The 15,482-nt window shown below is 36.6% G+C and overlaps 1 protein-coding gene across 1 annotated transcript in view; it reads right to left on the reverse strand.

Moving 5' to 3' along the window:
- arfgef2 (ADP-ribosylation factor guanine nucleotide-exchange factor 2 (brefeldin A-inhibited)) overlaps positions 1 to 14,670 on the reverse strand; it is a 37,923-nt gene extending 23,253 nt beyond the window's left edge. Inside the window, exons 1-8 of the mRNA XM_077214400.1 lie at positions 14,300 to 14,670; positions 8,384 to 8,414; positions 7,938 to 8,061; positions 7,593 to 7,739; positions 2,810 to 2,989; positions 2,327 to 2,642; positions 272 to 418; positions 70 to 188 (exon numbers count right to left, since the gene is read on the reverse strand). Of these exons, the coding sequence (XP_077070515.1) occupies positions 70 to 188; positions 272 to 418; positions 2,327 to 2,642; positions 2,810 to 2,989; positions 7,593 to 7,739; positions 7,938 to 8,061; positions 8,384 to 8,414; positions 14,300 to 14,465 (1,230 nt within the window). The 5' untranslated portion in view covers positions 14,466 to 14,670. The remainder of the gene's footprint in view (positions 1 to 69; positions 189 to 271; positions 419 to 2,326; positions 2,643 to 2,809; positions 2,990 to 7,592; positions 7,740 to 7,937; positions 8,062 to 8,383; positions 8,415 to 14,299) is intronic.
- Positions 14,671 to 15,482: the final 812 nt, after the last annotated feature.

The raw sequence follows: 15,482 nt of genomic DNA on the forward strand, positions 1-15,482 counted from the left end.
GCAGAGGCGCAAGGACTGGAATTGGGAATGCCTGTCCAACATCAAAAAACAGTAACCCAAGAAACACACCAGAATGTCTGTCGAGGACTCTGAGCCACGGTCGTCCACCATTCCATTCATCTGCTGCGTGTCTAATCGGACAACAGGGGGCGGCACTTTGGTTTCAGAGTCAGAATGTTGATCTAATCCTGTAGTAGAAACAGAAGCAGGAGTGACTACTATGTTGTAGGTCCACATAAAGTTGCAGTAATCTATTTCCAATGTGACGCACCTCCTTCCACAGAGCTATCTCCCAATCCACTGTCCGGCTCAGTCTCTTCCAGAACCCCAGTGCCTGCTTCTGTTTCAGGCTGCGGATGGGCTTCCTCTCCCTCAGATGGATCAGCAGTTATTTGGTCCGACTCCTGAATCTCTTTGTCTTCAAGAAGTCAAAAGAAATAGTTTATACTACCCAAATGAAACGCATTAAAACAACTATTAAAAATATAATAGGAAACTGACAAAAATATAATTTAGACTTCCGGTGGGTGCTATGATCAAACATATTTCACAACAGGAGACATTTTATTTCACGTTAACATTATACATCACAATATAGATATTTATGTTTGATTTTTATTAGCAAAAATAATTTTTCTATTTGTCATTAATGACACAGACAGGAGAAGGTTTTATGAAATCAGGCTGCTGTTACTGAATGCTTGGATCTAATATACTGACACTGTGACAACCGTTTTTACCCAACTGTTTATGTTCATTTAAGACATAACTGACTGCGTTTATGCGTTCACACGATGGGCAGTTTGACAAGATGGTGTGTATTTGACTACTTAAAAGTCTGCCTGTAGAGAAAATCAAGTTTTTAATGTTTTTTATACGTCTATGTGGTGTTTTTAATATGTTTTAAAACAAACCATATGCAAATTCATAAGTCAACACCATTGCGGTGTATTTTTTCTTTAAAACTGCACTGAAAATTCCTGTTCCTGTTCCTTGCTTAAAAACTCCCTTGTAACCAATCACGTCAAAATGCTGGCGAGCTTTAGCATATCATTACTCTGCCGTGAAGAAAAGGAGTCTCAAGAGTAGCCAGGTTATCCCCGTAAATTTACTGTTGATATGAAAGATTATTTGTATTACGATGTTATGATGAACTATATGCCTTTCTCCACTGAGGTCTTGAGTTGTTTGTTCAAAGTGTTTCTAAGGATGCTGATTGTTAGAACGCAGCTGACTGACTCTGAGATGCGAACTGGAACATGGGTTTGTGTAACATTAGTGTAACACGCAAAAGGCTAATCATATTAATTACCGTTGTGTGTCCTACATTGTAAAGATTCCATTGTGCAGCGTTTACCTCAGTAAGCTGACAGAGTGGATCTCTGAGATGGCGTGAGTGATTGGACGCAGGGCTAATTAGCATTTTCATGGATTTGCGTATACTAAATGAAGCAAGGGTGTAGTTACATTCAATCTATTTTAAGCCATGAATAAATTTTTTGTCACAGGAAAAACATTTAAATATGTAATTTTGGTCATCAAAGATGAGTTTTAAGGGATACAATTATAGACTACAGGGGGACTTTAAGCACATTATGCCTTAGAGAGGCAAGAGAGCTGAATTCAGGTTCACATTATGTGCGTCATTCAGTGCGAGTGCCACATTGAGATATTTTTATGGCTTATTGAGCTTAAAAACCCACTCTTATTTTTTATCACTCTAAGTTTCAGTAACTAAGTAGTACTGTGCTATGCTTATACATTTACATATCAAGATTAGAGCAGTCAATCGATTAAAAATATCAACTAGATTAATCACACTTTTTTTCTGTTAAATCACGATTAAAAACACTTACATTCAATTAAGACTTTATTTAACTCATTTAAGACTGCTCTTATGAGGATACTCGATACATTTTCCATAAATGTGTTACTGCTCATTCAAGCGTGAAAGAGAACTCGATTCTGGCACGCTGTCTGTGCGCACGATACTGGCGCACATCTTTCTGTGTGTCATATAGACAGGACATTCACAGGCAGCGAGTTCTCTTATGTCTTGTTGCGCTTGAATAGTTTAAAAGCATTTGCATGAATAAAAGCGTGATCATTTAATAAAACACTAACTAAAGGATGACAGAAAAAACGGGTGCTGCGTTGATTGCGTTAAATATTTTGAACGCGTTAAACTGGAAAAAATTTATAGCATGCATTAATGCGTTAACAGCACTAATCACGATATAAACGATATAGCAAACTCTCTACCGTCAATCCACCTAGCCCTTTTTGGAGTCATTTCTCATATACTGACCCCAGTGATTCACCATACCTGGGTGTTCAATTTCATTTGTGCTCTGTTGATTTGTGGCAAACTCCTCCTCTGGCTTTGACTCCTCTGGCTGGCCATTGATGGAGGATGAGTCTTGGGGGGTGGAAGGAGTGGATGGGATCCCAGACGGGCTGAGAGACGGGGATGGTGGTCCGTTCTGTTCTAAGCGGGTTCGTCCAAACCATGGAGATCCGGACCCCCGTCCAGGAGTTGGAGAAGGGTTTTGGGTCACAGGTGAAGGGTTACTGGACACTGGGGAAGGATTGCACAGCTGCAGACGTTGTCTGTCCTTCTCTGCTTCCTGAGCTTCCAGAGCCTGCAAGACAGTCATCAGAAAGTCAAACTTAGTTTCCTAGATTTAGTGTATTGTTCCCAACCCATAATGGCACCCATTCTTCCACTAGGGTGTGATACCACACATTGAAAAAGAAGAGTTGTTTTGAGTCTGCAAAAATGCAGCAGCCTGAGATGCTTCATACTAACCGCCTGGTTCTCCATCCGGGTGAAGATGACATTAAGCATCTGTGTTAGAGTGGCCTTGGCTGTAGTCTGGTTGATTAGGTTGCGGCTGGCAAGGTAGATGTTGTAGCAGGTGCGCACAGTAAGAAGAATCGTTCCCTCATGGATCTCTATGTGTGGGGATGTCACGGCAGTCAACAGAGCCTATAGAGCAACACAATGATCTGCATCGTGAAATTACAGATCTGAAATTAAACCCATTTTTTCATGCACAGTGGGGCTCAAAAACCTGAGATGACATTGAAAATCTATTTAAAGCTATAACTAAATAGAAATTTTTAAGATTTTGAAAAATATAAAAGATACATTATAGATTCTGCACACTACTACATTGATCATGTGAATTCTTTGTCTAAAATGGTCAGATGCTCTTCCACTGAAGCTCAAAACGCTCTTTGGATCATCATTTGTATCTCAAAACTTGTGGAGTTCATGCAGCTCCAGGGCTGCTGTTATTAAAGCAAAAGAGGGACAAACAAAATACTAATACATTCTACAATTCATGTTATACTTTTCCTTCGAATTATGTTCAAACCAAAATTGCAATAGAAAATTGTGAAAAACTTTTTACATAAACCTTTATATATAATGCATAATAAAAGCATTTAGCCTTGCAATGCACCTTAAAATGTTTTGTATGGTCTCATGAATAATTGTAACCACAGTTATAATACACTATAATAATGTAACGTCTTCAGCAATTATAATGCATTAAAACACATGGCAACAACCAATTTCAGATGTAACAAGGAATCTGCAAATATTGTAATTAATTTTAATTTTGGTTACAATTATTTATGAAAAATATATAATGTATTATATGTTTACATTGTGAATAGCTTCATAATGCATTATACATGGAAGGCTTTAAGTAAACCGTTTAAAAAAAATAATTAAATTTTAAATGTATTAAAAACATTTTGAACCCCACTTATAAGAATGTAAATAATGACCCTGATGAAAATGGGATCTTTAACAGGAGGCCCTCGCATGTGATTATATGTACACATCGCAGTGGTAAAACTAAATCTTACTGCAAGCTAACATTGTTGAACAACCCTGGTGACATTTTATTTAAGAGGCTGCCCAACCCCCTTATGCAAACCATTACTCTCCATGTACTGTACGCAGCCTATTCTCACCATTTATAGAGAATAGAATACTAGGGTGCTTCAAAAAGATGGACCCAATTTCATTGCCATCTAGCGAACAATTGAGGCAAGAAGTTCTTGGCGCGCTGGGAGAGATTGAAACGCTAAACCCTGCCCTTCCAAGTGGTGAGAGATTCATTCATGGACGGTTTGTGGTTGAAATATAGATATATAGCCATTTCAAATCAAGGCCATCTATTTGAAACATACTATACGTGTAGATTTGTCACGCAGCATGTTTATCTATAATGATAAGAGTTAGGCTTGGATAAAAGAAAAGACTTTGTACTTTACTGCTCAGCTTATGTTGCAAATGCTGTAGTAAGGTAATGACAATGTTCTCAACATAAATCATCATTTAGCTGCCTGTTATCTAAGTGTCTTGTGTGACTCGAGTGGGTTAACAGAAGCAGCTTTGATTATTTTGGCATGATTTCCACTGCAGTGACCAGGTGAACTTAGTGCAAGGTCAAACAGAGATGTATTACGAATGATGAAACTATAAATTGGCCAATGCTGCAACTTTTCCAAAATAGATTAGATTAAAACAGTTCAAAACAATGCAATTTCTAAAGCAAATTTTGGGTAAATATTTTTAAAACAAGTATTCATTTAATATTTATATGTAATATACATACACGATTTTGGGATCTCTTATGCTCACCAAGTCTGCAATTATTTGATCAAAAATAATGTAAAAACAGTAATACTGTGAACTATTATTACAATTTAAATAATTTTCTATTTGAATACATTTTTATATGTAATTTATTCCTGTGATTACAAAGCTGATTTTAGTAATCCAATCTTTAGTGTCACTTGATCCTTCAGAAATCTAGGGCTGTAATCTCCCAGTCGACTAGTCGATTTATTGGTCGATACATTCTGGCTCGCCCAAAATTCTGATTGGTCGATTTTTTGCCGTGTTATTTTAACAGAAAGTAGTAATTGCTAATAGGGGTGTTTTCAGAGCACCCCTGTTTCACAGGTTTTTGGATTAGCCCAACCCACTGGAGACAGATTGAAGAAAGTACTAGAAGGCTTTGGTCTGGTGGTTTGCTGAATAGTTATTTAATTGTGAGCGTTTGATTTACAGTCAGTCATTCCTTTACCATGTCAAAGACATCGGCAGTGTGGCAGCATTTTACAAAAATAGATGACGGAAAAAAAAAGTTGAATGCAAAGTTTGTAAGCAACAGTTTACATATCACCGCTCGACTACAAACATGGCATTTCACCTAAAAACGGTAAGCTAACTTGTCTGCGTTAGGTTGCCACGTCTGTTTTGAGTAGGCTATATGAACATATCAGAATTGGCATATTTGAACGTTTTAGTCTAATAACTTAATAGTTTTATAACTGCAGGCTCACCCGCCTGCAACGACGGTAGCATCCCCCAGACACACCCAGACCACGCTGGATGTTAAGCCTCCTCTATCATCCAAACTAGTGATCGACCGATGTATCGGTTTACCGATATTTTTCCCGATATTTAAGCATTTTCCCATAATCGGGAATCGGTTTTGTAATATCGGATTTTCCGATAAACGGCGCCATCTTGTGGCCGTTTTGAGAATTCCGCCATTGCAGCCCGCGTCTGAGGAGATCAGTCAATAACAACTCTGTGCACAGGTAAAGTATATGTTCTACTTGCTTTGCTTTAATTATTCAACTTTATTTAACATAACAGACATGCATGCAGAAATGAGATTTGAGACATAAATGCCTGATATAGTTTATTTATGCAGCTTGGTTCTAAAAAATTGAGACTAACTCATTGAGCCACGTAGCGTAATCCGTCATGTCCTTCCCCAATAAAGACGTAACTTTACATTAATTAAATAAAACAGACATGAATGAGTGCATGTTGAAAATAAAAGCGCTGAATTTAATTCTCTATCTGTTGTATTTGCTCACCATTAGTCTCGAAAAAAAAGTTCGTTCATATTGCTGAGCACTCACTGGGTTGATGATCAGGAATGCTCAAGCACGACCACTGAATGAAACTTTTGACAAGATTATCTTGTTTAAACACCCTAGATTATATTATCATTTACTACATAGCAATTATTTCGCTAATACACATCTAAATATACCGCTTTGTGGAAATTAATTATTTATTATCTGCACGCGCGATCGCGGTTGAGTAACGTATAGCCTAATGTTATAGTTATGTGTAAATGCATAGATAAACAGCACTTTGTCATAAAGCATTTCATGATCTAGACCGACAAAAATATTAATAATAATTAATAACATACTAGTTGGAAAATGCAATGATGTATATGCTGTTTTGTTTGTTACTTTCCTGATGTTATAGGCTATTCCAGCTAATATTATGCAGTGAATTAATATTACCCAGTGAATTATTCCTCACTCTTAGTTTAAACCTATTAAACGGCACATAAACCTTCTAAAACTGTTTAAAATGAATTACATTTCTGCAAAGGTGATATGACTCCCCTGTCAATTATTTTTTCCATATGAAAACATTAGACTTTTAACATTTATTTTGCCTATTGTTAACATTGTTGCTGCTGATGCTTATAAATGATATGTATAATTTAGATATAAATTATATAATGTAATAATATAAATGTTTTTATTGTAATTTGATTAGTTTACCATTTATGAAAACAAATAAACATATCCAAATATGTTAGAATAGTTTTTTTGCTTTATTTTTTACCTCATCAAAGCTTTTATTTTTAAACAAAGACACTTAGTAACAGTGCACTTTATTTTTTGGACTCAGACCCCTCTATTTATTTGTGTATAAATATAAAGGTTTTTTTTTTTGTATGCAAGGAGGGAGTGATTGTTATAAATAAAATGGTTTGTTCAGTTCATTTGTGTTGTAATAATTGTGCCAAAAACAGAAGTATAACAGTAAATAAATATCGGTTCTGCATATCGGTTATCGGGCACATACACATGCAAATAATCTGTATCGGTATCGGTTATAAAAAATCAATATCGGTCGATCACTAATCCAAACGCTAAAATAATATCACGGAAGGAATTGTCGACTTTTTTTTTATTAAAGTGGACTTGCCTTGAGTGTTTAAGAGTAAAAGCTTTAAGTTAATAGTCTATTCGTGTCTCAGTCGCGAAGCTGACCTCAGCCTCGCTCCGTGCGAGGACATGCACAGAGCGGCTGAAATGATAGTGTCTGTCAGTTATTGTAACATATGCCAAAACAATTATCTAAATTGTTGCATATTCCTCAACAGTTCTTGTGCTAATATCACTAGTTGACAGCAGCCTACTATTTTCGGAAATCATAGGCTATGATATTGCGCAGGTGCGCTTGATGCAACGCTGTCAGAGCCGACAGAGTGTCATCTCAGTGCAAAATAATTAACATTAGGTCAAAAACGATTTAATATACTGCAAATAGCCTTCTAGTTTTTTATGTTTATTTATAATTCAATTAGGCGGACAAGGCTACCAAGTACTGCGCCGCTAATTAATCTAACGTTTTTTTTATCTAACTTCTAAACTGTTGTGTATGTATGTTTGCCCTACACATCAGCCATCAAATAAGGATTTCAATAAGAAGTGCCTGTCTGGAAAAACATGGAGAGTTGTCTCACCTTAATGATCTGTAGTTGTACCCCCTCGTCAGTCTGGGGTCCCTGAAAGCAGTTACAGATGGTCTCCAGCAGCCGGTCAATCAGCCGTTTTCCTGGAGCTCCGCTGTCAGGCGCGTTTCCCGTGATGTGCCCATACGCAATGAGTTTCTGTGATGAATGGAATGGAGGTATTACTGAATTATATACACATCCATTCATACAGTATGTTTAAAACCACACTTAAATAGATTTGTCACACATGGCAAAAACTATAAACTGAAAAATGAAAATGTGTTTTAAATGTATTAATGAGTTGAGTATGATGAAACACTGCAGTAGAGTGAAGTTTACGAGAACTCTGCATACCTGTAGGCAGTCAAGAGACGTACTGACAATACGTGGAGACTTGGACTGACATGCCAGCTCAAAAGGCAGGACGTACTTGTCAGCCTCAATGTAGTTGGCTCTTGGAGGAACAACAGTGCCGTCCCTGGAACATACAGGATTCACAGCACAAATCAGTCAACGGAAATAACAATGCAGCACAGAAACACTTTATTCACTAGTTAAACAACAGCATAAATTTAGAACATCTTCCTGTCAGTAGTCCTTTAGCGTTACAGGGGGCTTTTTTAACCAGTATCTGAAATTATTACATAACCATGATGGTTCACAATAAAGATGATGCATTACGCTTCAGAGAGCCTTTTCAGAAAAAACACAATAAATTAACTCTTAAAGTTACATCAATGTACATCACAGGAGACTTTTAGATGGATGGTGCACTGTACGTAAATGAGATGTAAACTTACTTCTGCTTTTCCAGTTCATGCTTAATTTCATCTAAAAAAAAAAAAGAGAGAGAGACAATTTAACACATCAACTCAAGACCATTTGTGACTCCTCCTTCAAAGCAAACAAACTTTAAAAAAGAAGAGAAGACAAAATTCAGAATATTTACTTTACATGAGTATTACTCAGTCTGTTTTTTTAGGTATTCAGATTATGCATTCAGAAGGACATCGAAATGGCGTGCCAGAATACAGTTCTCTTTCACGCTTGAACAATAACACACACAATTATGCCAAAATGTCCGTTTTGTTGAGTATCTTCATAACATAAGAGAAGTCTTATGATGAACATAAAGAGTTGTGAATGAATGAGGCGCGTGTGAGATCCGAGTCTCTGTCAGCAGCGGCTGCTCTTAAAGGGACACTAGCCAATAAAGTTAATCAAAGAACAAAGGGAACAGAGAAAATTACTCACTGCTCTTGACTAAAGAACTTTTGTAGCTTTAATAAGAATTAGTCTATTTATAATTTATGTAGTGCAGACTGTTTAATAACTTTATTAAATTTCTGTAAATGTCCTAGCCTACATGTTAGACAGGAAGGGCACAGGTAAATATGAGATTTATTATAGTCCCCTTTTCAGTTGGTAAACATGATGACGTTTTTATGTGGGCGGAGCTTAAGTGGAGGCAGAACAATCGCTCTGGCCGCTTCACTAGTTTACAATTTTTTTTGGCTTTTTTTTTGTAACAATGACGGGAGAAAATCAGATTTTATCTTAATGTGCAAGGTCACTCGCTGTCCAGGACCGCGATTGTTATTTGCAAAAGTTAATTTTAACGGACGGAACCAGATTGGCCAACCCATACACGATCAGTCAATGGCTGGACGATCTGACAGGATTAACGTTACCTCGAGTGAGTGAGTGGCCTGACATCTACACCTGATAGAGAAACCGAGCGTAAAGACAAACTGATGGCATGTAAATCTTTAGATGCCTATAACTATGAATGGTCTTGACTTGTGGCAACGTTACATTGCGTGGTCCTGCCCAGCGCCAAAGCCAGAAGACGACAATGTAAAGAGTGACATTACAGTGCAATTTTAATGATGTGAATATTTTCTAAAAATAAAAATATGTTTTATGTATTAAAATGATATTAATTAACTACGTATTTGATTATTCTTTCTTACCTGGTTCTTCAGAAAGTCTATCACAATCAATCACAACAATGTATATAATCATAGATGATTCACAAATAATCACAATAATTTAGAAAACATTATGCGATGAATTTTCAAATTGGATCCTGTAGCTGATTCTAGCACCCAGAAACGCAACATGATGACATTTAATAAAAATAATAATAATTTAATATCCTATTTATGTAGCCGAATCTGTGCTGGTTTGTATTGACCGCCTCCAGTTTTCACTTTGTTTTGCCACCAGCTAACCCCGTGACATAATTGTGACGTCGGCGCAAAAGGGGTCTATAGGTTTATGTGATGATTGTTTAAACTTAAATTAAAAGTTGTTATAATTTTGAAGCCTAATAAATGTTTTTTTTCTTAAATATAGCTTTCAATTGTAATGACTGAATCACTGTAATGTTGGATGGCTATAATTAATGTTTAAATTGGGGGGGGGGGTAATTTTTATCCAGACATCAATGGCTGTATTAGTATATGATACTGACCTTCATTCATAAAAAGATGCCAATAATCAAGTATTTAAAATATACTGTAAATATATAACTATGTTGTCTCTACATTAATTTGGAGATTAGCTGTGAAATTATGACATTATAAAATATATATACTAATATAAATCTATAAAAACGTAAGTGAAAAGTCATATGAAAAGAAACCACCGACTCCATAACGGACTGCTTGGCATGAGACATGATGCCCATAAAATGATCCACAGACTGAGTTTATACAAAGCATATTACATCCTGCTTAAACGTCCGTTTGTTTTTTTATTTATTGTTTATTTATTGTTCTTACAATTTATTTTATACTACTATTGAGACAATAACAAGTTTGCAGAAATGCATGGATGTCACTATTTAATTTTGTAAAAAATATTATTTTAATTTGAAAACACTGTGCATATAGTTGTTGTTGGTAGTTTGTGTTGAGAAATAGCCATTTCAGCATTATCACTAATCTTTGCGTGCATTTTCCTTGAGAACCAAGCAAGCTTACTCCTGAAACCATTTATTTATTATATTCCAAATTGCAATATTGACCTCAATAATCACAATATGACATTTTCCCCAAAATCGTGCAGCCCAAAAATATACAAGCAATTCCTAATATAAAACACTAACTCCTACTCAGCAAGATACAGAACCAGGACAGTATTGTGCTTAACATCTATAATTTTCTATCAAATGTGGTGGTTGCTCCTTTTTACACAATAACAATGAATGGAGACTTTCAAGCTTCAAAAAGGACACAAAAGGACCACAAAATATCGTAAAAATGTCCATATGACTTACCATATAAAAGTAAAATAAGAAATATTTTATGTGTGCCAGTGTGTGTGAAAGCCATTGATTCCTGGGACTATTTTTGCATTCTGAGTTTCTGACAGACACCCAGGACTCCAGATAAATACTATCCTATACTTTAATCACATACACATGTGGGATGTGAACAACAATGGAAACATACCATCTCATCTGTTCACACTCAGAAAATTTTAACTCTGATGTGAGCGTTTTGAATTTGTAGCAGATGCAGCATCGGTGCTTAAATTGAATAAGAGCCAAAACTTCTCTAAGAAGATCCCTTGAAATGCACTACCGCTAAAAATCTTAAACTCACTTTCAACATCACTAATCAGCTAGTTGGCTATTAAACGGCTTGTCAAATGATTAGTCAAATATCCCAGCCCATCCCTATTGCAATTTCTGAATAAATGGTTCTTTGTATTGTGTATTTTCAATGAATCATTTGATCTGGTCCACAAAACAGGTCTAAATGATTCATTCACAAATCAGACAGAGCTAGTTCTCGAGTTCAACTCACTGATTCAATGATCCAGTCACACTCACAGTGGTCAACAGATCACTGGAGGGGAAAATCATCTTAAAGGTACAATATGCAGGATTTTTTAAGGGATGCAGGTTAGCAATATGCAGGCTAACCTCTTACAATAACAAAGGCGTATATTGATGACGTATATTCCACATTAAGCTGAATTATGGATCTTGTCGTCAAGCTGATGGATCTTTTATAGATGAGTGAATACATTGATGTTTTTAACATGACTGTGGTATGAAGCAGGGCGCGATTGCTAGACGTATACCAGCTCCACACACAACGCGAGTCCCTCGGATATAAAAGAATAAGGACATTTCATTCTACCAAACTACACGCAAGTGCTGAATTAATACTCACACAGGTCAGTTTATTAGACGAATTAAACTTGAGGTAACGCAGCGCTGTTTCACTTGCTCTAACAGTTACACGATCACACTAAACGACATTTGAGTGTGTTGAATGTTGCTATTTAGGTTGTTTGTCGGCTGTATGAGACTAACTAAGCTAGATCAACATTAGAATAACATACAGCTCATATTCTAACATTTCATCATGTTGAACTAAATAACATTGATTAGTTTTATGTACATTTAATCACCTGTCTAATAAAGTACATACAACACTCGCGTCTCTGTCAAGTCGAAGTTAGTCGTGGATGTGGAGCTCTCGGCATCTCGAAAGATACTGATCTTCGTTTTAGTCCTTTTTTTGTCTCAAAGTCTGCTTGCTATGGTTCATAATGTTTGAACAAAACAACAACAGCGTGAGCGTCCTGCTAGGCATAACAGGCATAACCCAGTTGTCCACGTCTGTCGCCATGGTTACTATGGCAGTGCGAGGTCAAACCTGGCGGAAATCGAGGGTAACGCGGATATGACGTCATTGACTGGCAACTCCTCACCCCTCCTCACACGGCCCGTTTCCTTGGTTAAAATCGAAATTTTCTCACGATTTACAAATAGTTGGAAATATTTGGGGTATTGTAAGTAATTAACTAAACAAAATTTATAACATTGGCCTAGTGGTTTTTGGATATTTTACTGCAAAATTCTTACATATTGTACCTTTAAAGTGTTAGTTCACCCAAAAATGAAGATAAACTAAAGTCTTATGGCTTTGGAATGAAATGAGGAGCTTAATGACACAATTTTCATTTTTGGGCAAACAATCCCTAGCCCAAGTCTCTCACACAAAGCTATTCTTTATAATTTCTACCTTTTTTCATATGGAAGAAAAACATTGGGGTGAATAAATTATAACCATTTTCATTTCTGGGAGAACTATTCCTAAAAACTAAAAACAAAGTCATTACACATGGATCATTATTCATTATCAAACAGCCATCTGCTCACAAGAAGGCACAGGAAGCTGAGCTTAAGCAACAGCACATTTCATAAAAAGCACTTTTTAAGAACTAGGTTTTTAAAAACCTGTAGTACTTAAACGTGTCATGTGTATTCAGGCAACACAACGAAAAAAATGAAGTCATAGTCTATATAAGCCATTGCCTAGCAGTGAATCCGGGTGGCCGGTGGACTGTGTAAATAGGTCTGTATGGTAATCAACCTCATTCCCTCACACGCCAGGGTAATGATGAGGGAGTGTCTGTTTGAATGAAGTGCTACTGAGAGCATTCAAACAAACCCACGGTGAAGTAGCATTACATTAAATGCCTGAAACACTACAGCTTTTTACTGGATCAAAACCTCAAATATACCAGAAGACAAAACAACACAAGTTTACAATTAAACACAATGTGTTTTTTATGGATTGTGTTCAAATGAAGCAATTTTTGTTTTAGATTGACACTCCAGACCAAAGGTTAGAGTTTGGAAAAGCTCACGAAGAAACCAGATCTTACCACATGTCTCCACATGTGCTCATTAACTCAGTAAATAAGTAATACAGAGCAGACAGGACGAGTCAAATGAGTCCAACCTGCATATCCAGCTCACTTATAAAAAAAGGGATGGATTTTCCCGGAAAACAACAGGAATGTTATACTACAAATTAAAGAGACAGTTCCCTTAAAAATTAACATCCTCCTATTATTAACTTACCCTCATGTCCTAAATCATAAAAGAAGATACTGTGAGAAATGTTTTCTGTAGTTTTCTTTCTTTCTTTGTTTTTCTCCATACATTTGGTTACTAACATTCTTAAAAACATCCTCTTTAATGTTCCACAAAAGAACAACAATTGGGGTGAGTAAATGACAGAATTTACATTTTTGGATGAAATATTAATGTATTAACACTAACAGTAGAAACATAAAATGTGCCCAATACTCAGTCACTATTCAATGTCATTGTATGGCAAAAAAAAGCAAAGTGAATGGTGACTGATGCTGTCAGTACTGAACATTGTGCCTGAAAAAAGATAGGCACACACACATGTAGGCTATAACACAACTCTTAGTTTAAGGGTGAGTAAATGATACAATTTTTATTTTATTTTAAGGTGAACTGCTTCTTTAAAGTGTCACTCACAATAGAGAACAATTCTGTAAATCAATGAGTGATCTTTAATCAATAAGAGAGCAGTAAATCGCCAATCTGTCAATTCGCCATAACATCAATATAGCAACGATTCCAGCTAACACATGCTAACAGCTCCGGATAAACAAAGCAAGAGGTGTTGAACACCAAGACATGTAATTTACTCTGTTGCCATAATCTCATTCATCATAGTGTAACATTATATAGCCTATTGGACGGATGACAGTATGAGCTTAAGGAAAAATTAAACCACACTGACGCGTGCTGAGATCACGTTAACGTTAGCTCGCTAAGCACACTTTAAGGTTAATTTAGGATATCAGGGGGCAGTGGAGGATCTCAAAGATATGTTTGAGGCCTGAGAGGAGATAAATAAAGAGTAGCTCACCTAATGCCACTTGACAAGCCTTGCGCAGCTGGTTGTGCTGGCTCCTCTTCACCTCCTTATCCGCGAGGATTTTCTCCAGCGCTCGAGACAGAAACATGCTCTTGGTGCTCAGGGTTTCTGTCTGCGTATGCCGTCGATGGGTTTCCAGCGCTTCCTGTTCTTTCATCTCTCGGTCGACTTGTTTTAGTAGTCTGTCAGGCCGTCATCGCTGGCCCGTTCCCTGCGGTTTGGCAGGGGTGTGAGGGTGCCGGGAGTGTGCCGCTGTTGTCGCTGGTTCAGTCGGGGCCAGTTGGACGCTGCTGCTACTATCTCAGCACTGCGTGGCCATGTTGGCTGCACGTCACGTCACGTGACTCGCAGGCGCTTACACTGATGTGTACATTCAGAGCACGAGCACGGTTCGGCTGAGGTGGAAATTAATGGAGCATGTGTTTGGTGGGCAGTTTGGCTTCAGGTAGTTAGTATGGGGTCCTACAAAAACAAACAAAAAAACCGCAGGCATGCAGTGGACATTTTAGTACTTTAGCGTTTCGCAGTGTGATCACCATTCATTTATTGAAGTAATCCCTTAAATAATCTTTCTGATGAAATGCCAATAAATAAAAATTTACACAAGTAATAATTTCAATAATTGATTTTTTTTAATGTGTGAAATAACTTTGTTCAAAGTTGTAGGTGTGTATAAATAGTTTGTAATTTGGAATCATATAAATATTTTTGTTAGTTGTAACAAATAATTGCTAATATATAATAGCCTATTCATTTAGACAAAGATATCACAGTAAAAAAAAAAGATTTAAAAAGTATGAATTACCTTACAATTACAGAACAAAATTATGTAAGTATGAACACTCAAGTTATACATTGCTGGAGAGGATCATTTGGAATAACTTTGTCATCATATGGCCTTCCTTGTACCCTCTGTTATTATGAGTAGTCTACATTCGTAATTATTGGTCGGGAAATTATCAAAATGTAAGCAAAATACTACTTAAAAAGCCATTGCTGTCTCAGAAAAACATCAAAGACAGAATAAAGTTTTTTCAGAATATGGGAAGTTGTGTTTGGACTGGAGTGATGAATCACAATAAAGCACGAGTTGTATGATAATAATCTGGTGAGAAATATTATAATAATTACATCTCTACCACAGTGAAGCATGGAGGAAGAGACTGTGTTATTG

This window comes from Siphateles boraxobius, unplaced genomic scaffold, assembly GCF_051911475.1.
Source record: "Siphateles boraxobius isolate OS27281-9 unplaced genomic scaffold, OSU_SipBor_1 68, whole genome shotgun sequence".
In the NCBI taxonomy this organism is placed as follows: Eukaryota; Metazoa; Chordata; class Actinopteri; order Cypriniformes; family Leuciscidae; genus Siphateles; species Siphateles boraxobius.